General features: G+C 43.7%; 1 protein-coding gene across 4 annotated transcripts in view; it reads left to right on the top strand.

The window, feature by feature from the left end:
• Window positions 1-2,087: 2,087 nt before the first annotated feature.
• The window catches only part of GALNTL6 (polypeptide N-acetylgalactosaminyltransferase like 6), a 455,987-nt gene continuing 436,845 nt past the window's right edge, over window positions 2,088-21,229 (top strand). Inside the window, exons 1-2 of one of the 4 annotated variants that reach the window (XM_081875341.1) lie at window positions 2,088-2,131; window positions 3,357-3,689. In XM_081875341.1, coding sequence (XP_081731467.1) covers window positions 3,552-3,689 — 138 coding nt within the window. In that variant the 5' untranslated portion in view covers window positions 2,088-2,131; window positions 3,357-3,551. Of the gene's footprint in view, window positions 2,132-2,349; window positions 2,486-2,734; window positions 2,922-3,356; window positions 3,690-21,229 lie in introns of those variants that run through there. The other 3 variants (XM_081875343.1, XM_081875342.1, XM_081875340.1) reach the window with 3 other exon arrangements.

The following is a 21,229-nucleotide window of genomic DNA, read 5'->3' as shown; positions in this document are numbered from 1 at the left end:
TAATTGCTACCAACTGTAGTCAATGCCAAACACAACATATGTACTTAAGGAAAACACATGGAAAACTCACCAGCACTACAGAACTCAAAAGCACACAAGCATTCTTCACTGAGGAAAAGATTTGTTAAATGGGATGGTGATCCCAGAGGTGCAGGGTAGTTCCAGGTGCAACAAAGATCCATGTTAATTTCACTCTTGAAGTGTTACACATGAGTAGTCATTGTTATGCCCATTTCATCTCTGAAGAGCTTCCTTCCAATTCCTCTATGTCTGGGGGTCATGAACACGCTGTTAAGATAATGCACAGTGGACCTTATTTCTCATAGTTGTTGTGAGGATAAGTTGTGAAAGGGATAAATCACTAGTCTCTATTCCTTTATAACCACTGGATAGATGAAAGCATGGAGGCTCACTTTGATTGTGTTTACATGCCACAGGAAATAGTTTAATTTGAATGAGTAGTGTTTATTTTTGGATTGCAATTGTGTTACCAGTTGTGGTTTGTTTGGAAGAAACAAGTTCACATGTTATGGTAAGCCAAAGTTTGTGGCTGTTGTATTTGGCTACAAGGCAGTAGGAGTGGAATGAGAGGGCATTATGGTTTACTACGACATGCAAATATGATGGGAGTAAGATCTTGCAAATATTACTAGTGGTGAAGCGAATGAGATCTTGCAAATATGACTACCAAGACAAGAATTGCTCCCCACAGGCAAACCATCTGCAGCAGCTTCCCCATGGTGACTACAATCTGTTCCCAGATCCATAGTGGCTTTTGAAGTCCAACCTTGCAGTCCAGGAATCCAACCACCATACCCAAATTTTCCTGACATACATGTCTAACCTCTTAGAATATTCCATAACCTCCCCGAACAACTTGATTCATTACTGGTCTGCTTTCCTACAGATGTGATTTTTGAATGGGATGGCAACTGTATTTGTCCATGTTCCATTTTCTGCCATTAGAAGGGCACTGTGCAAAGACCCAAATGCAACTGGAGTTGGAGCAGTGCCAAACACACTAGCGGCTGCATTTCTTCTGTTGTCCCCATCCCCTTTGGCCTCAACTCTTTAGTAAAGCCAATAATTACACTGCCATACAAACAGCAGCTCAGGAGCTGTATCTTGGACTGTGCCACTTTGAGACCGCAGGTGGCGGTTTACATGATGGAATTCTTCCCATTTGGGAACATACATAGGGGCAGAAATTTTTCTATATTTGGAGCTCATCCTTCCTGCCAGGTGCTCTGGTTGGCACCCACTCATGCCCATTTCATAGCCCCCAACAATCCTGCAAGGTAGAGCACGCTGAGAGACCAAGGTCACCCAGAAAGGTGTCTTTGGTGGCTGGATTGGAAGCCAGATCTCCCTGCTCCTGGCCCAGCAAAGAAAACCAATACACCACACTGGCTTTTAAAGATATCCTCCTTCTTGGCTTCTTCTAGCCTTTGTATCTCGCGTGGACAATTCTAGCATGTCAACCCCTCGCCTTAAGTGGTACAGTCCAGGCACAGGCTTAAGCCGCTTACCACCCTCACCTGAAACTAGGCCCTCGCCCCAGTGATTCTGAGCGGCCGGCGGAAGCCTCTTTCTTCGTGCAAAGAGACGGAGCTTCGGCCGGGTCCTCGCTGGCCTCCTCGCCCAACTTTTATTTGGGGTACTCTTCAGCTGCGCCTCAGACCCGGCCTCTCTGGGTCGCGTCGCCTCCGTCGGCTTCACCTCGCTCAGCGCCAACTTGCCCGGGGCCATGACGCACCACCCGGCCCCCCTCGGGCGGAGAACTCCCCGTTCACCTGGCGGAGGCAGCGGCGGCGGCGGGAGAGAGCGCGCGGCTGAGCGCGGGCGGCTGGGCGTCGCGGCCGCCGGGGAGACACCGCGCAGGAAGCCGCCCTGCCTCTCCGCCGGCAAGGGGCTCCGCCACCGTCGCCTCTTCCTCTGTCGCGCCCCCTCCCCTTTCTGCGCGCCTTGTCGGAGAAGCCAGCTTGCTGCCGCTGCCGCCAGCGCTCAACTGATCATGAAGGAACAAGAGGAGACGAAGAAGGAGGAGGAGGAGGAGGAGGAGGAGACCAGCAGCCCCGGAGGAAAGCGCTGCTCCTGCTCTGGGGTGGGCAGCTCTGGACGGGCGGATCAGGTGAGAGGCGGCTGCTGCTGCGGGGCGCGCCGGCTCTCCAGGGAGGGAGGCTCGGAAGGGTGGGCTGGCCACCCTCGCCACCCGCCAGCCCAAGCCCCAATGCCGGGAATTAGGGTCTCCCGCACGTGTGAGCCGCCCGCCAGTATTTTGTCGGATGGAAGGCAAGGGGAAGAGGCGGCTGGGCCAGTAGGGGAGGGGGCAGAAGCCCACCTTCCGCCCACTTTTCCACATCGCCTTGGATGTGGGGGGCTGCCGCATCAGCCGGGCGCGTTGGGGTCGCCTCGTCTCCCAGCTTCAAGACGGTGATTTTAAAATGTTCCACTGCTGAAGAATGGTAACCTGATGAGTGCAATGGTGTGATTTGTTTTGATTTTGCCCTGGACGCTTATCTTGCTTCTCTCTCTCTCTCTCTCTCTCTCTCTCTCTCTCTCACACACACACACACACACACACACACACACACGCTCACACATACACACTCCTCCCTCAGCAATAGACTGCACACCCCATTAGCCCTGCCTAGGAATGGATGGGGAGGGAAAGTCTCCGAGCCAGACCGTCTGAGGGTGTGTGTGTGTGTGCGCGCGCGCGTGCGTATGCGTGTGTGTGTGAAGTCATGCCAACTGGAGTCTGCCGAAGCGCTTTCCCTTCTGCCAGCGAGGTTGCTGGGGAGGGAAGAAGAAAAGAGGGGCTGGTCTTTCCGGAGGAGGGATGGTGGGTGGGTGAGAGAGAGCAAGGGAGTTGGAAGATGTCTTTTCCAACTGCGAGTCCCCGTTGTGCGAGGTCTCAGGTAAGGCTGCACCTTGTGACCCATTTCATTGGTGGGAAAGGCGCGCGCGCCGCGAACCGATTTCCGGGCGCCCCTTGCCATTCGGGGAGAAATCTCTGCTCTGGCAGGAAAGAAGATCTTGCCAAGTGCTCCTCCCCCGCCTCGTCTCCTTAAATTCTGCCACTGGCGATGAAAGAACGGGTCACCCCCGAGTTGGGTGACTCAACTCCCCTCCCTGCTTCCCCACCCCAATTGCTCTCTGTAACTTCTGGGCTTCGGCAGCGGCAGCTCTACAGCCAATCGTATCGATTCTATTGGTTGGGGGGAGGGAGTAAGGGAAAGGAACCGATCCATAGGCTTTTAGGATCTTTTCGGGGCGATGGGGCAGGGCTGTGGCTGACAGGCTGTGTCAAAGAATAGCAGGAGTAACTCCTTGTCTTTTCCTTGGATCCTTAGATTACAGACTCCCCCCGTGAAGGGGTGACCAAGCTGGAGGCAGAGTTGAAGTTTCTGCTCACTGTTTGGGGGTGAATCGGTGAGACTGAGGAGCGCAAGAGGGAAGCCAAAGGGAGCTCTGGACCACGGAAGGAAAAAGCGGAGAGAAGGATACCCATCACCTCATTTCTTCTCTGGCATCCGTTGCCACTGGCCATGAAGAGGAAACAGAAAAGATTTCTGCAAATGACGTTGTTGTTCGTGGTGACTCTGATTTTCCTGCCCAACATCGGACTCTGGTCTCTGTACAGGGAAAGACACCTGGTGAAATCCACCATGCTGGGAGAGCAGCAGGTAAGCAGAAAGCAAAAGACCCAGAGCAGCCCGGAGCATAGAGAGTGTGTGTGTGTGTGTGTGTGTGTGTGTGTCTGTTAAGTGGAGAGTTAAAGCATCTGTTTAGTCGCCATAAAAAGCTGAATGGCTCTTAATTGTGATGCATCCTTTTAACTTGAGGCTCTTCCTCCATGAATGCTGAACACAATCTAAAGACCCAATGAGGAAGAGGAGGATTTGGTACTAAGGTTTTCCAGAAGAAGGACAACTGTACTGTGAAGGGAGAAAGTTAGGAGAGGCTAATTTGTTGGATTTCCAAGAACAGTAATTGACTCTAGCCTGGGTGTGAGAGATGAAACTGAAGCCCACTTCCCCTTTCCCAGCAGTGATCATAGCCCATGGTCTGTAGTGAGGCTAAATTTGATCCACAAAGTTTGGGCATGGGTGTGCCTAGGTGTGTGCATAAGAAGTTTTCTCCTGATCAGAATTTTGCTGTCAATTGAAAGGTCTAGAATGCAGTTGTGCCTAAGCAGTTTAATGTGGAATGGAAAAAAAATATGCCATGATATGGTTTTAGAAATAGGTATGCATGCCTCAGTATGGTCACATGATGATCATCAGCACTAATTTCATTTTTCATTGAACAAAATGTCTTATGGTTCTTATCTTTCAAACAATCCAATGAATAGATGAAGCTGAGAGATTAGCTTTCTGGGGACTTGCAAAAGGCCATCTAGTAAAGTTCACAATTTGTCTTGCAGGCAAACTTAGCATCCTATTTGATCAGTGCAGTCCTCTTCCTGCTAGAACCTGTTTCTCTCCCCACCTCATCCCCCCCCCCCCAGTTTCCTGCCGTTCTACTAACACTTCAAAGTGTCCAGGTTCCTTCTTTCACCAAATGTTGTTCTAGTAGTCAGACTCTATAGACAAAAGTATGCACACATACTCTCTGTTCGTGGACTGTTCTATCTGCTTGATGTCATAATGTGCTCCTAAGTATCTCTAGTTTATAGTCTTCGTCATCTGAGATTAACCGCAATTAATCTAACCTATATTTTTTGTCATAATTTTCAACTCATTAAGTTTATGTATGGCTCGTAAACCAAAATAAGACTTGCATTAAATTAAGTGCCTTTGAGAGAGTTGCTTTAAAGCAAAACTTTAAATCATTGCTGCTGATAAATTAGGAAAGGCTATATTTCACTTGCAAATATTGCTGTGGGCCTAACTGCAAATTGTTCCATATAGATTTCAAACATTTCACACATTCATAAGGGTGAGAAATGCATGAAATAAAATAGGAATATATGCTGTAGCTTGTTTATCACTTATAATGCATTGGCCAACAGCAATATATATTAACTGTTACTTTAACGTCCTTAATTTCAAGGGCCATCAATCAAAGTGTATTATATCTTTTCAACAGAGTGAATGTTTATAAATTAGTTTGATCAATGGAAGACACACTAATGCACATTCAATTGTTGATTGATAGCCTGCTGTTGACATTTGCTGTACACAGTTTCTATATGTTAGGCTATGAAGTGCTCTGAAACAAGGCAGAGCTTTACACTTATAAAGCATCACTCTTTTTTAGAAGACTGCTCCTTCATAAAATGATTGTAAGGTTTAGCAGACGTTCACAGCACAATCCTCATGCTTACTTGGAAGCAACTCTGTCTGTTCAGTAGGGCTTACTCCCTGGTAAGTATGCCTAGTATTGCTGCTACAGAGCATACTATTTTTCTAAGGCTCAGTGTGTTTAACCATATTAAACTATAAATGACTTTTTAAAAAAAGTATAAAAGGGATTTTGAGGTGAGAAATGCACATCTGAATGACTGATGCCCACTTTTGTGTTCTAGTTAACCGTCAGCCCAATCCTAGCCCTGTTTACGCAGAAGTAAGTCCTGCTATGGTCCATGGAGCTTACCCCTTGCTAAGTGTGCACAGAACTGCAGCTTAACACATTACCTTGAGTGGAAGGAAGAGTTGTGCCACAACCCTAAGTGTGTTTGATCAGAAGTTGAGCCTCATCAAGCTCAATGGGGCATACTAAAGAGTACATATGGAAAAGTGGGCTCAGAATTGGAACAGCAGATGAAGAGCAAAACAACAACAAGCAATAAAAACTTCCCTCTTAAAAATCAATGCATGGACAATGAGGAGATGAGCTCTGGAGTTCTAAGAGATCACTTGCTGGAACATGTAGGGTGAAATTAGCACTAATAAGGTCTTTAGAAATCACCCTGCTTGAGTAACTCTGTTCTTGGCTGTGGTGGAGAAGCAATATTACCTTCCCATTAGTAAAACAAGACTTTTAACAAAATGTTTTGAGCAGGCCTTCACATCACACAGAATAGTCTCTATAGAGGCCTGTGATTCAGGTTTCAAATAAGTGTGCAAAAGAAATGTATTTATTGTAATAAGAGGGAACAGAATAGCAAGTTGATGCTTGGTAGTGTGCATTTTGTGTGCAAGAGATGTGCTTTCCTGTGTTAATTATTAGTTCTACACCTCCTGCTTTTCAGCCAGATGTGCAAGAAATAGGGTGCAATAAACTTGGGTTCTAAGACTAGAAATTTGCATGGCATCATTTATAGTTCAATCTCAGGAATATGTGCTTCAAGAAGTGGTGCCAACATTTCTTGAATAGTTTCTCCACCTCCCATTATACTGGTATTGTACTAAGAAGCTGTCTGGCTTTCACATTTAAATTCATTTGATCAAGTTCTAATCTGAATGGACCTGAGTGCAGCAAAACAGACCTTTTTTTGCCAGCTTGATTAAAGGAATGTACTTTTGATATTTCAGATGGGTCTCTCACTAGAAGAAAAAGTATACCACATTTCAGTTATTTTTATGAGCGTGATTGCTATTTAAGATCAATAATATCCCTGGAGTGGTTGGATTGGGAGTCATTTGTTCTGAGGGCCAAAACAAGTGTCCGTTATACATTGGCACTGCTTGCTCTAGGATTAACCCCCCCACACACACACTATTTAATGCTATTAAAGACAATGTAGTTCTGTAGAGCCATCAGTCATTCTGCATATTACACTCTAGTGTGGCTTCTTGACACATTGACTGAAAACTTTATAAATATTTTCTATTTGTGAATGCTTTTTAATACACAGAGGTCTTCAAATTGTTTTTGTTTAAAGTTTGTAATGTACACATACCATAGTTTGTTAGGGCTGCAGTCCTATATCCACTTACTTGGGAGTGAGATCTGTTGAATCCACTGGAATTTACTTCTGAGTAGAGGTGCATCTGTGCAGAAAAAAACAGTGAAACTTGAAAGGTTCATGGTCTAGGCTGCATGGACTCGCATAGCATTCCCACCTGAAAGGAACTGGGATTGTGTACTATCAGTGGTTGTTGTTTTTTTTTTATTTAGGTTCGTTTGTAATTGGTATATACTGTATTCCTTCCGCTGCATGAAATATACATGGGAAATGATAGGTGGCTGATTGAGCTATTGACTGGCAAAAATAGCAGTAGCTAGTGTCAAAATGCATCACAATCACTGGCAGATCTGTTCTTTAAATAATCAGAGACAGGAAACCAGCCTCTGAGGATCCATGAGACAACAAAGGTGTGCAAGGATAGCTGAAGGAGAGTAGTGAAACTAGAGAGAAATGCTGGACAGATCCCCATGTCTGAACAATGCCCAGAAGGCCTCTGAAGAGCTAGGGCAAATAGAAGTGACAAGACACGACATCCTAGGGCTAACTGACAAATTAAAGGCTAACCAGTGTCCAGGTGGGAATAGTATCCACCCAAGAATTCTTAAAGAGCTCAAATGTGAAATCATTGATCAACAGCATTGGCATCCTAAGCAGAGGGCTGGAAAATAGCCAACATAGCTCTAGGTTGTTTTTTATCAAGGGTCTAAGGAGAGCCAAGAAACTAGAAGCCTATTAACGTAACTTCTGTCTTGGGGGCATAGCTCAATGCTTTGAGTTCAATCCCTGACATCTCCAGGTTGGGTTGGGAGTACTACATTGTCTGGAATACTAGAGAACTGCTGCTCGTAAATGTGGTGGTTGGACCCATGGCCTCACTTGATCTCCAGGTGGGGTAGAGCTGCTGCGCTAGTTTCCCTGTAGGTAGGTCACTGTTGCTTACTAGGAAGGTGAGGATGAGGTGGCAGGGAAGCCTGCATAGTGAAAAGATGCAAAGCAGCTGTACCTGCTGAGTCACCTCTGGAAGCTTCCTATATTCTTTCGCTTTGCTCTGGAAGAATGAGCATGGCTCCTGCATAATGCCTACCATGACTAATCAGCCTTTTGGTGACCTTTGAGAGTGTAGACAAGCATGAATCTAGGAGTGAATTGGTAGGCTTTGATGGTGTAAAAGTTTCTGACAGACTCTCATCTCAAAAGGCTCCTGAATAAACTTAGTGGGCCTTGGGATAAAATCAACAGCTGGTTAAGACTGCAATCCTATACTAGCATATGGGGAATTCTGACCCATTGAACATGACAGGGCTTACTTCTGAGTAGACACGCATAGGATTACATTGTCAATTAGGTATGCATCAGTAGCTAGTTAAATAACAGGAAGTAGATGTAGCAGTGAATAGATGGGTTTTGCAGTAAAGGGAGGTAATCAGACCCCTAAAACTTGTATTTGAACCAGCACTGTGCAGGTTACTCAGAAATGATGTGGAGTCAGGAGAGATCAGCAAGGTAGACACATTTGTGGGTGACATAAAAATATTAAGGATACTGAAAATCCAACCCAAACTGGGAAGGGCCCTGAAATGATATCTCAAAACTGGGTGATTAGTCAATAAAATTGTATTAATTAATTAATTTGTATACTGCCCTTCACCCAAAGATCCCAAGGCGGTTCACAACAGTAACATACAAAATGAGAATACCTAATAAAACAAAAATGAAACAAAACCAATACCCCACCCCCCTTTCTTGGTAAATGTGGTTCACTGTAGGTAAGTGTTAAGTGCTGCACACTGGGCAATAAAAACCCATTGACTTTCATGTGTACACTTATGGAGTCTAAGTTGGCAGTGATTCACCATGACAGAAACCTTAGCAATTGTAGTGGATAATAAACATGTCATTTCTTAGAACATTGGCTATGATATAGGCAAATTCCATACTGGGAATTAAAGATAACATTGCCAGTAGTGCAGTGCTACTGTGGTCTTTGAGAAAGGCGCATGTGCCTGTGCTCCACTTTACGACCACATAGAGCAAGTCTTTCAACACCACTGCTTTCATTTTGTGAAATTCTCTCTGTCTGGGCATCCATCAAGCATCTGCAGTGCTGTGCTTTAGACCAGGAATGGGATGCCTTTTTCAGCCTGAGGACTGCCTTCCCTTCAGAGCAATTGTCCAGGGCCCATGTGCCAGTGATGGGCATGGCCAGAGGCAAAGGTGGGTGGAGTTGTGGTTGCAGAATTTACCTTTGCAAAGTAGGGAAGTTTCTACATGCACTCAACCTCCCTCCGACTTCCCGGTGTTCTCTATCCAGGCAAGCAAGATGCATTATAAGAGTTCACGGCCATATTCTATCCGGACAAAGACACACAAGCAGGGTGTGAAGTTGCGTAGGGTGGTCTGAGGTTGCGAGCCCCAGAGAGCCGCATTAAATCCTTGGGCTTGAGGTTTCCCACCCTCGCTTAAACCTTCCTTATTAAGAAGGCTTTCCATGTAGTGCTACTCGGTTGTGTGGTCTCTGCTACTGAAGATGCTTTAATGCTTTATTTCATTTTGTATATGCTCTCAAGTCTTAAAATGTACACCATTCAAGTATTTCATGTGTTAAGTAAGGAAATTCCTACTAAACAATGTACAGTCTTGACAACCCTTTCTCAGAAAAGGTTATCACGGAGCCGAGAAAATGTGAATAAACAAACAAACAAAACAGAGGTTGGTTGTGAGAACTTCGTAGTTCTAAAAAAACAGATGACAGGTAACAGGGAATAAATATTTTCTAGTGGAGAGAAATTATTTTTCTTCATACCCCCTGATGCTAGTACTTTATTTTGATTTGGAGAACTTAAGTATTTCTTATATTCAGATCTTTAAGTGGTTTACAACAGAGGTTAAAGCATCTTAAATAAAAGACAAACATACAAAACACAGTTAACAAGTAAACAGAGCATCCTTTTTAGCATCAAAATAAACACTGCACATAAAACCCCGTTACAAAAATACAACTGGCTGGCTGCTGAAATTGATTTACAGTTTTGATTCAGGACAAAAGAAAACCCCACCACTTCACCCAATTATGGAATTTGCTGGCACAGCATGTGATTATGGCCACTGGCTTAAATGATTTTTAAAAGGTTATTAGACAAATCAATGGAGGGCAGGCCTATTAATTGCTCTTAACCATGTTAAGTCAATGGAAACTTCACCAGAGGCAACATGCCCCTGAATGCCAATTGAGGGGGACCAAATAGCAGGGGAGTGTAGTGACCTTTATACCCAGAATATGTCGTTGTTGTTTTTGGAATTATATGGCTGGCCACCATAGGAAACAGGATCAGGTGAACCTTCAGTCTGATCCAGCAGTGACAGTGGCGTAGCGTGGGTTGTCAGCACCCGGGGCAAGGCAAGTAATTTGCGCCCCTAACCCGTGGATTTGCGCCCCCTAACCCTAACCCCCAGATGTTGCGCCCGGTGCGGCCAGCCCCCCCTGCACCCCCCACGCTACGCCACTGAGCAGTGATCTTTTTTTATGTAGAAGGGAAGAGCCAACTTGGTGTCCTCCAGATGCTGTTAGCTACAACTCCCATCAGTCTTGGCCAGCATTGCCAATATAGTAAAGGATGACATGCTCAGGTGGACATGATACATGGAGTTATATGGGGTGGACTAGCCCACCCATGAGGCAAGGTGAGGCGACCACATCAGGTGGTAGGATCCACAGGGCAGCAGATCTGGCCTCTGTGGAATGCATCGCCTGCTGCCGCTGCTGCCTTGATTGCATCTGCCTCCTCCTCAGCAGCCTGTCCCCAACGCCGCCTCTGCAGCAGCCCCTTGGCAAATAGGGTGCCCTGCTGGTGTCATTCCACCCTTGTCCCTCTTGTAGAACTGCAACCACCCCTTCTTCCCTAGTGGGGTAGAGGACACCATTTTGGGTTCACCTCGGCTGCTGAAATGTCTTGGTCCAGCCCTGGCTGTAATAACTGTCTGATATGCGATATGAAACTGTGCTGTCCATGTTGCTTAGAACATAGGATTAGATCCTTTGCTGTAGCATAAAGCTTTGTTCGCACCCCATTCCTCAAAATTGGGAACCACTAGCAGCGGGGGTGGAGTGGTGTTGCTGGTGGCACTGTGGCGGCAGGAGGAAGGCAAACAAAATGCTGTGTGTTTGCTAATGGCTCCCTGAAGCCTGGCACCAGCCCTGGTTCCTGAGATTGCAGCCAGAAGATTTCCCAATGTTAGAAACATGCTGGAGTTTGCCAGTGGCATAAGCTGTCCTTTAAGGATAATAGCATTACACTAAGCAAATGTCTAGTATTTTCAAACTCTCCTGTATCTTCTATGTCTCTATTGATAAACAGTAGCAGGGTTGCATTGAGTCATATTCAAAGCAGACTCATTGGAAATCAACGGGACTTTAGTCATGACTATCTTAGTTCCCATTGATGCCAGTGTGTTTATTTTATAAATAAGTCTGGGTTAGACCCATATTCTTTTTATTTTATGGAATGTGCTCTGAATCACATTGATATGTAGGCCATACGAGTTACTTTTAAAATATCATTAAAATATGTTGATCTGAAGTGCAGTAGATGACATAACCATAGCAGCTCAATTTTTCATTTCATGTCATTGTGTTCTTCCAGTTCTTCTCATTCTCTCTTGTTCAGGTGGTGGCATACATTATCAGTGTACTTACATTTCGTATTTTGTTTGAGCATGATATTTAAAATAAGATTCAAGAGCAAAGTAGTCCCTGATTAAGGATTTTCATATGGCATACAATAAGACTGGTTTTAAAAAAAACAGCAAGAACAAGAACAACCAGAGGCTCATTAAAAATGTTGTTTGGAAGTGAAGTGAGAACCCCAAGTAATAAATATAAAGTTTCAGAATCAGAATGAACTAGCCTCCTATTCTCTATAAATCAGTCACTCTTGTTATACCATGAAAACCCAAGAAACTTAACAGAGGATGGTTTACTGTGATTTTTTTTTACAGCCTTGTAAATTCCAATTGGTGCATTTGAGTTCTGTTTACAATTTTTATGGTTTATTTTAGTCTTTTTCTGACTCTTTCTTCTCTGTCATATTGTTTCTTACTGAAACACTCATATAAAAGCATGTAAATGCCTTAGCACATCTTTGCCTGGCAAATTCCCAAGACAGGGACTTGGGATGTTAAGTGATTTTTCATAACAGCATCCCTCTTTTTCTCTTGTTTTAGCACTCTTTCTTTCTTATTCTATTTCTTTTGCCTAATCTGGCAGTCACTCTTAATAATGGATAGGTAACCTTGACAGTATTCTTCCAGTGCATCTCTAATGAGTTTTTCTATATTTATTCCATCCAGCTCTTTAGCAGCATACAAAAGATATTCCTCATGACATAACAGAATGTAATTTCACCTCTGGTGCCTTTCGTGTGCTAACTATCCCAGAGGCAGGTGGGTGGTGAAATGTTCTTGTGATTGAATTCTTTGACGAGAAATTGGATGAAGAGGCAGAAGTATATTAACGATATTCCTCTCAATGCCTATTTTCTATGAGCTTATTTTCTTACCCTTGGTTACTCAATTTTGTGTGTGTGTGTGTGTGAAATTATTCACTATTGCTATTGGGTGATACCCAGCATTAGTCATATTCATATCAATTCGTTTCTGAGTTGGATATCACCACTCATTGTTTCCTGTGTTCTTATTCTAACCTCTATTTGGTCATTTGGGGCAGTTCCATTTTCCTTCCTTTTTTAGCATCAAACTAAGCAGAGTGCTAAATGCAACCTCAGCAACCATGTTAGGTATAAGAAACCACTACCACCTTAATCAGAATTGCCACCAGGACTATACTATGCAGGAAGAATAGATGCTACCATTTCCTTCCCATATCATCCCCAATGAAAATCTCACCCCATGGTACCAGTGGGTGGGGTGGGGGATTTTCTTTGGGGCTGGGGTGGAAGATGAAAAAATTAATATCTCCCCATCCACCCTTTGAGCTGTAGTCCTGAGGAAAATTGGGAAGACCCTTCCCAAAGCCTGCTGGAGTGAGAAAAAAGGATAATTGCTAATGATGTTTTTAGCATCCTCTCTAGTTTGACCCTCACTTTTCTTCCTGGGATCAAATCACTGTTGACAGAGTCATTATCTTTCCAGATGCCCCTAGTCTTTGTCTCATTATTCCAAGAATTATGGAAAAGAACATCCATAATTCTTACATCTTTAAGCATCTAGCTCTCACCACAGAGAAACCAATTTTCTCTTCAAGCTAAGTACTAGGGAGAAATAAGGGGTCGTATTCTACTAAATTTTACTTGGAGCAGACTCACTGAAATTAATGTGCATGACTGGTTAATTTCACTGGGTCTGCTCTGGGTAACACTTAGTTGAATACCACCCAGGGGGAAATGGCTTTTAGGTACAGCTGTCAATCAAAGGGCCTATTGAAAACTCCAGCTCAACATGGATGAGAATTTTCATTTAAAAGTATTCAGGTGCTCCAGATATGCTGTTATAAAAGTGGTAGTATTGGAAAACTGGCCTTCCAGTGTTGGGTTGAAAAGATTCCAAGTGAGAGACAAATGCGTGCCACGATGGAGCTGATATTTATTCATAGCTTTCATTTCCAATAAATCTTTGATACAGCAGGAAGATGATTCTAATGCTGAATATTGGCTATGGACTAAAGATGAGTGAGCACTTCTTCTTCTTTTCTTCTTTTTTTGGAGTAATTTAGAAAGGATCTGAGAGCCCTCACTCCTCTTTAAACTGTCGTTCCATACCATTTTAAAAGCAAGAGGCACCAGGGACAAAAAGGGAGACTTGGAGCAGAAAGACCATCCCTGACAGATGACCCACAGACCATCTTTGCCTCCCCTTCCCACAGCTGGCAGTGGAACAGGCTGCTTTGGCTGCTGGGAATTACAGGCAGCGACAGCCCATGGAATCTCCGTCAGTAAAACCAGCTAAGTTCAGCCTTGCAAACTCCTGCAAGGAATCACTGAGGCTGGGTTACATGCTCGCCAAGGAGAACTCTCTCTCTCTCCTGGTTGAAAGCATTTGTTAGTGGCAAAGACGAGTAGGTCTTCCACAGCTTAGATTTGAATTTGGGGGCTTGTAAAGCTCGCTCCTTCTTTGAGTTGGCTTTAACAAGCCCCTGGAGGTTATTTTCCAGGCTTGACTTGGGGGAGGGGGGAATTCTGGCATCCCTGCCAAAGGCATTTTATCACATTCTTTCATGGAATGTTTCCAGGACTATTAATAGAAAGAAATGACCTTCTTTTATATTGTTGTATCTCAAGTTGGGTGCAGGAAGAGAAAGAGAAGCCCTATTTAGATGCTCTAAGGCATGAGTAGGCAAACTAAGGCCTGGGGCCCGGCTCCGGCCCAATCGCCTTCTAAATACAGCCCGCAGACAGTCTGGGAATCAGCGTGTTTTTACATGAGTAGAATGTGTGCTTTTATTTAAAATGCATCTCTGAGTTATTTGTGGGGCATAGGACTTCATTCATCCCCCCCTTCAAAATATAGTCCGGCCCCACACAAGGTCTGAGGGACAGTGACCCGCACCCCCCCCCCCCGCTGAAAAAGTTTGCTGACCCCTGCTCTAAGGGAACTGTTGCTTGAGGAGTGAATATAAGCAGCATATAAGAAGTATGAAGTAGAAGCTTATAAATGTACTGGAGACTCCACCCCTTCCTGGCTCTCAACCAGGGGTACTGTAGATGCTTGCAGCTAGTTAGGCAGTTTACTGTTGTCTCTGAAGCTCCTGAAGCTTTCCACCTCCTCTGCTCCTTCAGCCCAGGGGGTGAGAGTATGTGAGAGAAGAAGTCCCAAGTTGTGATGTCTAGATCAGATGGTTCCTCAGGATCTATGGAAATATAGATGGCTGGGAGAAGAGTCCTGCTTTCCCATCTTCCTTTGAAGAGATCTCAGATTCTACATCTGGGCTCCACTGAACCCTGGTAGACTTCCCTTTTGACATGCTGATTTTATTTGTTAGACATGTTCTCCTCTTTTGTTTTTGGGCAGTGGAGAATGCCACTATGTAAACGGAAGCCTGTATTCTGAAGTGATGAGAGTCCAGGCACAGGTTTACTCACTTCAAGTGCTGTTTATAAGAACTAGGTCTGCCATGTGGAAGCCAAATGTGTGCAGGATTTGTTGAGACATCAGAAATCTCCCATACAGTGCAGATATTTAAACAAAATATGCACTTGTGTGACTGTACCACAGAGTAGCCTGAACAAGCAACTTTTGAGGCATTAGAGCCTTTATTATTAAGCCTCAAGAGCACAAATTATTGTTTTTATTCATTAACAAGGTATTTCTGTTGTTCTCAGTTTGCTGGAGGGAGCCCTCCTGTGGCTAATTTAATACTTACTAATTTGCAGGGATAGTATCAAACAGAGCATATTTGGGAAGTTAAAAATGACGCTGGTGCTTCAGCCCTGTTTGCATTCCCTTCTATTTACAGCATCAGCACGTTAATGTTTAAAATAGGTTTTATATTTTCTCAGTGTAAGCATGAAACATAGTGTACAGTCAGCGTTTGAAACTCCCATTGTTCTAGGGGCGTTTTGCGACAAAGCATTTCATTAGCGCGAGCAGTTTCTGAGGTCTGGGCGCAGTCAGATTAAAACTGCAGAGTAGAAGGAAAGGAGGACCTTATTCTGCTTCCCCATTTCCAGCCACTCTTTGAAGACCGCAGAAGAGACCCTCTTAAGAATATTAGGTGGGTGAGCAGGAGAGGCATAGTTTTGTTTTTTGCAGTCTTCAGATGAGGACGAGACCATGTAAAAAATGAATATAAGATTTTAGCTGCAGTTCATTCATTTTCGGCTTTGTATTCTTGTTATAAAAAAGTGCACCTAGATATTCCATTGTTGCACCCATAACCTAGGTTTAAGGTTCCATTTAGCTCCAAGCTTTTATATCTCAGTTGTGGCTGTAATGCTCCTTTCTCAGTCCTGCTGCTGTTATGCTACCCAAGGGTAAGCCAAGTAAACAAAAAACCAATCTTGGTTGTGGCTTGTCTGGAATGAAACAAACCATGAGCCCAGGTTCTGATGTAACCCTGAACCAGTCGTTTAGCTCTGGATAAGAGGGCAGCAGCATGACTGAGAATGGAGTGCTATAGCTGTAATCTGAGAACCTGCACTTTTGCTTGTTTGTGCTAAGCCACGGTTTAGTCTGAGTTACGTGCCAACTGGGTAAGTATGTGTAAGCCTTTTCCCTATAAGAGAAATGATTTTATAAATCCTCCAGTGTAATTTAGGGAAATGGATGGACTGTGCAGCATCTCATTTTAATCAAGTTTCCTCTCATTATGGATGAGCTCAGGGAATCTTAACTGAAAATCGCATGAACTTACTTTTGTGCAAATTGCCCACCTTTTAATTAAAATGATTTCTTGAAGTGGGATTTTATCTTTACCGAAATGTGACCACTGAAACACAATCTAGGTCCCGCCGCAACATGACAAGAGTATTTCATGTCATTTGGGCTACTTGTGTGCCTCACAGAGCCCCTCAGTCCATATATAAAATATTCCTGGACTCTCAGTTGAATCTCACTTAAACCCTGGGGATGGTGAAGCATCCTCTACTTCACCTGAAGGCAGCAACCTTAGGAAGCAGAAAGCGGGCTGTGTGGCACAGCTCCAGCATGTCATCGCTAGAGCAGGTAGCAGCTACTCTGACTAATGATAGGGCTGGCCCTTCGTACCATACAGACTGCTGTGTGTGCAACCCCTTGCCTCCTTCATTTACATTGTTTTGCTGTGCCTTCTGCTACCAGCTGATTCATTGGTAGATTCATCACAGTTATAGCCCACATTTTCTTCAAAATGCTGAAGGCTGTATATGTGAGGCTATCCCATTTTATACTGGCCTGGAAAGTGGTCTGAAGGTTATATGTTAACAGTTCTGTTAAGGAATCTTAGAAGGTCTGGCTCTTCAAGCTGCCCAGAGTTTTGAGAAATTATCAGAGTCATTTGTAAGCTCCTCCAAGCTTTCGGAAGAAGGGTGCATATAAAGTATTAAGTCCTATCCAGAATTGAAATACAGACACCTCACATTATGCATGGGTGTTTGGTTCTAAGGTTTACATGTATAAGCAAAAATTGCATGCAGTCAAAATTGCCTTCGGAGCTGCCACCTAGTGCATGCCTAGTCCTCTTCCAAGGGAGAAAGAGATAGCTGTCCTACAACTAGCCAGCTTGCCTTCTCTGTAATAGCAAGGGAAGGGAAGGATCAGAGGTGGGAGGAAGCTGGAAGCCCCAAGTAGACCTGGCGCCAAAAGAGCTTTTAAGCTCTGAGTCTTTCTGGCTCTGAAAGTTGTGGGGATTGTTTTGTGAGTTCTTGCAAGAGCATCCCTACCATTCCCAGAGCCATCACGGCCAAAAGCTCTCTGTTCACAGAACACACAGAATGAGACATGTAGGTTTGTGAACTGTCAGAAGAGAGGACAAATAGAGGCACGCAGAGAGAGACAAAATTGGGCACGTGTGGTTGAAATAGTGTATGTTAAACATGTGTAAAATGCAGGTTTACCGTAAATAGATCTACACCGAGTATGACTTAGTTGGATAGTACCCATAATAAATAATCCTCATATTGATAGGTTAACTTCATAGTGCCTTTTCTATTGAGCTTTGTGGCAGAGTTGAGATTTGAATCCAAGTTCTGCAGTCTATGTCCAACCACAATGCACCACATTGGTGGAGATCTCCCAACATTACCGGAAGGTTACATGTTTTAGCATCTTCTATGCTACTAAGGACAAAGGTCCGTATAGTTAAAGCTATGGTTTTCCCAGTAGTGATGTATGGGAGTGAGAGCTGGACCATAAAGAAGGCTGATCACTGAAGAAGATTGCTTTTGAATTATGGTGCTGGAGGAGATTCTTGAGAGTCCCATGGACTGCAAGAAGATCAAACCTATCCATTCTTAAGGAAATCAGCCCTGAGTGGAAGGACAGATCCTGAAGCTGAAGCTCCAATACTTTGGTCACCTCATGAGAAGAGAAGACTCCCTGGAAAAGACCCTGATGTTGGGAAAGATTGAGGGCACAAGGAGAAGGGGACGACAGAGGATGAGATGGTTGGACAGTGTTCTTGAAGCTACCAGCATGAGTTTGACCAAAGTGTGGGAGGCAGTGGAAGACAGGAGTGCCTGGCGTGCTCTGGGGTCATGAAGAGTCAGACACGACTAAACGACAACAACAACATGCTACTAAGGCAGAGACGTAGAACATAGCTTCTAGATTTTGTTGGACTTCAACTCTTGTTAACCCTAGATAGCAAGTCAGGGATGGTAAGAGCTGCAGTGCAACAGCAATTGGAGGGCCACAGTTCCCGATCCTCCTGCTAAGGTAATGCTAGACAAAGTCTTAGTATAGTTTAAGGGCACCAATAGTTACAACATCTGCATTAAAGTAGTGTTATATGCTCTGAGAATACATCTCTCTTTGACTTGTAGATGTTTATACTGACCATTACCACCAACATGCAAAGTATCATAGGCATATTATTCCTGGCACTGTTTACAGGAGAGCAATTTTAAATATTTAAAAAGATAAAGTTTGTCTTAACAAATACTACTACAACATTTTGAAAGGAGGTAACGTGAAAAAAAGAAGCTGACTGGCCTGTCTGCATATCACATGCTTCTACTCCAAGTTAATCCAACATAGCTAAGACTTCGGGTTCATATTTGCATTTATCTAATAAGAATATAATTCCCATTTCACCCATAATCATGCATTAAGAGTTGGGCAAAAAAAAACACTCTATCACACATGAGCCACTTTGTGGGTGCAATTAGATGACTAAAAGAGCATTATAAAGTAACTAATCTGCATCACATAATCTTTAATATCAACCATTTTTTGACTTTTTGCTATCATTACATGCATAAAATTTCAAATTTCAAAAATGCTTTTAAATATTATTTCTGCACTTACTCATTTGGCAATAATTTTTTGTGAAAAAGCCATGCAATTTGTTGGGAAACCATTCCACCTTTCTGTTGCTAGCATAACACAAATCATTTATGAAAATGAATTCATCTCATTTTACTAATTGTTTATTGAGGATTCATTTGACAGCATTAATTTAATAGTATTGGATTTTATTTTTTTAAAGCTTCACACTTTTTGATTGCCTTTTACTATGAATGTGGGTTGCTCATTATCATGAAGTGTGCATGAACAACACACATTAATTCCACAATGGAAAAAGTGTATTGCTATTTTCCAGTCTCTGATGAATGTCTACAATTTAAGTTCCCTTTGATACATACACAAAATGAATGACAAGCTTGAATGGATGTTAGTTTGCAGAATGCTTGCAAACACACTAAAGTGACAATCAAACCACTCATGAAATTTTAATATTCTAGCAAAATATAAAACTAGAACTCGGAGAACCATTAAACAAAGTAAAGGATGTGGTATATAAAAATAATAACGGCAAAGCACACAGGAGAATGAAAAGAGTGGCTCAAAGTCATCTGATGCACCTGAAAACTGACATGGAAACCATCATAACAACGTATGATCAAAGTTTCATTAACTTGTACAGCATACCAAGTAGCATTCTGCATAATGGGAAGATTTCGTTGCTGCTCTAAAGACAGGCCAACATCATTTCCCAACCGTTTGTGATGTATAGGAGAAGAATTTATTTGAACATCTTATGGTGTTGCAGCCTACACTTCAACTTTGGGTCCCCAGATGTTGCTGGACTACAACTCCCATCATCCCTGGCCATTGGCTAAATTGATGGGATTATGGGACATGTAATTCAACATAATCTGGTGATCTAGGAAAGAAGAACACTGGCCTACATGGATCAAGGAAACTTAGATTTACTTTTTCAGCTGAAGACCTGCCTACATTCTTTGATCCAAAAGGGCACTTCTGCTCACGGAAGGGACTTGCATTAGCCCAGCAGAATGTCTGCATTTCCTTCCATTTAGGCAAAGTTGATTCTCATGCTGTATCACAAACTGTGCTGAAATCCTCTGTTTCAAAAGCTGTTCAACGTGCTGCGTGGGGAGCTGCTGTTTTGGTAGTGCTTTGGAACCTGGCTTAGTTTGGTGAAAATAGTGCATTGCCAGAAATATGACAAGCAGCGCTGTTCACAAAGAGTGGCTTTGGCTGTCTGTCTGGCTGTTGTCCCTCTGGCATCTTGCCCCAATGCTTTTTAACATCTACTTTGAAGCCGTTAGGAGAAGTCGTTAGGCAATTCAGAGCAAATTGTCTCCAGCATGCTGATGACAGTTAGCTCTACTTCTTTGCAGTACAGTCATAGCTTGGGTTACAGCCGCTTCAGGTTGCGAGTTTTCAGGTTATGGACTTGCCAAAACCCGGAAGTACCAGAATGGGTTACTTCCAGGTTTCAGTGCTAGCACATGCGCAGAACCACTAAATCGTGCTTTGCGCAGAAGCGCAGAATCGCAACCCGTGTGTGCACAGGTGCTGCGGGTTGCGGACACTGCGGCTTGTGGGTCATGTTTGCAGCCTGAGTGTCCACTGTATCTAAATTGGGTGAGGCTGTGGAACTCCTAGACCAATATCTGGAGCTGGTGTTGGGTTGGGTGAGGGCTAATAAATGGAAGCTGAAACCTGGTGAGACAGAAACCCCGTGAGTGAGTGGTTCCCAACTTTGAGAAATTAGCTGGTTACCTTTTCTTGACATGATTGCACTTGCCCTGAAGGAGCAGCTTGGAAGTATTCTTAGGGACAGATGTCCTCAGTGACTAAGTGTGTTTCCTCCCTCTTCTTTAGCTGGTATGCTGGTCACAGCCATTTATGGATAGGGATAATTTGGTCACAGTGGTGTTGGCATTGGTAACCTCTGGACTGGACTTTGGCACTTCACTCTATGAGGGGTTACCTTTGAGGTTGGTTCAGGCCAAAAGAGTTCTGTATTACTGTGGTGCTGAAAGCTTGGTACTAGTATTATTGTACAATGCTCTAAATGGCCTAGGGCAGGCATAGGGAAACTTGGCCCTCCAGATGTTTTGGGACTACAACTCCCATCAATCCTAGCTAACAGGACCAGTGGTCAGGGATGATGGGAGTTGTAGTCCCAAAACATCTGGAGGGCCGAGTTTGCCTATGCCTGGCCTAGGGCCAGTTTACCTGAAGGACTCACTTGCCAATTTACACTGGTGAGATCACTGTGCTCAGCTGGAGAAGCTCTCCTGACTGTCCCACAGTTATCTCATGTTCACTTAGTTTCCACACATAATGGCACCAGTAATTTGGAACACTGTTCCTATTGAAATCAGACAGGTACCTACAATATTGATATTTCATTGCCTGCTGAAAACATATTTGTTTTGCCAATGTTTTGTAAGAGAATTAATATGA

Source organism: Podarcis erhardii, assembly GCF_964252035.2.
Source record: "Podarcis erhardii genome assembly, chromosome: 9".
NCBI lineage: Eukaryota > Metazoa > Chordata > Lepidosauria > Squamata > Lacertidae > Podarcis > Podarcis erhardii.
This window is presented reverse-complemented; position numbering and strand designations above follow the sequence as displayed.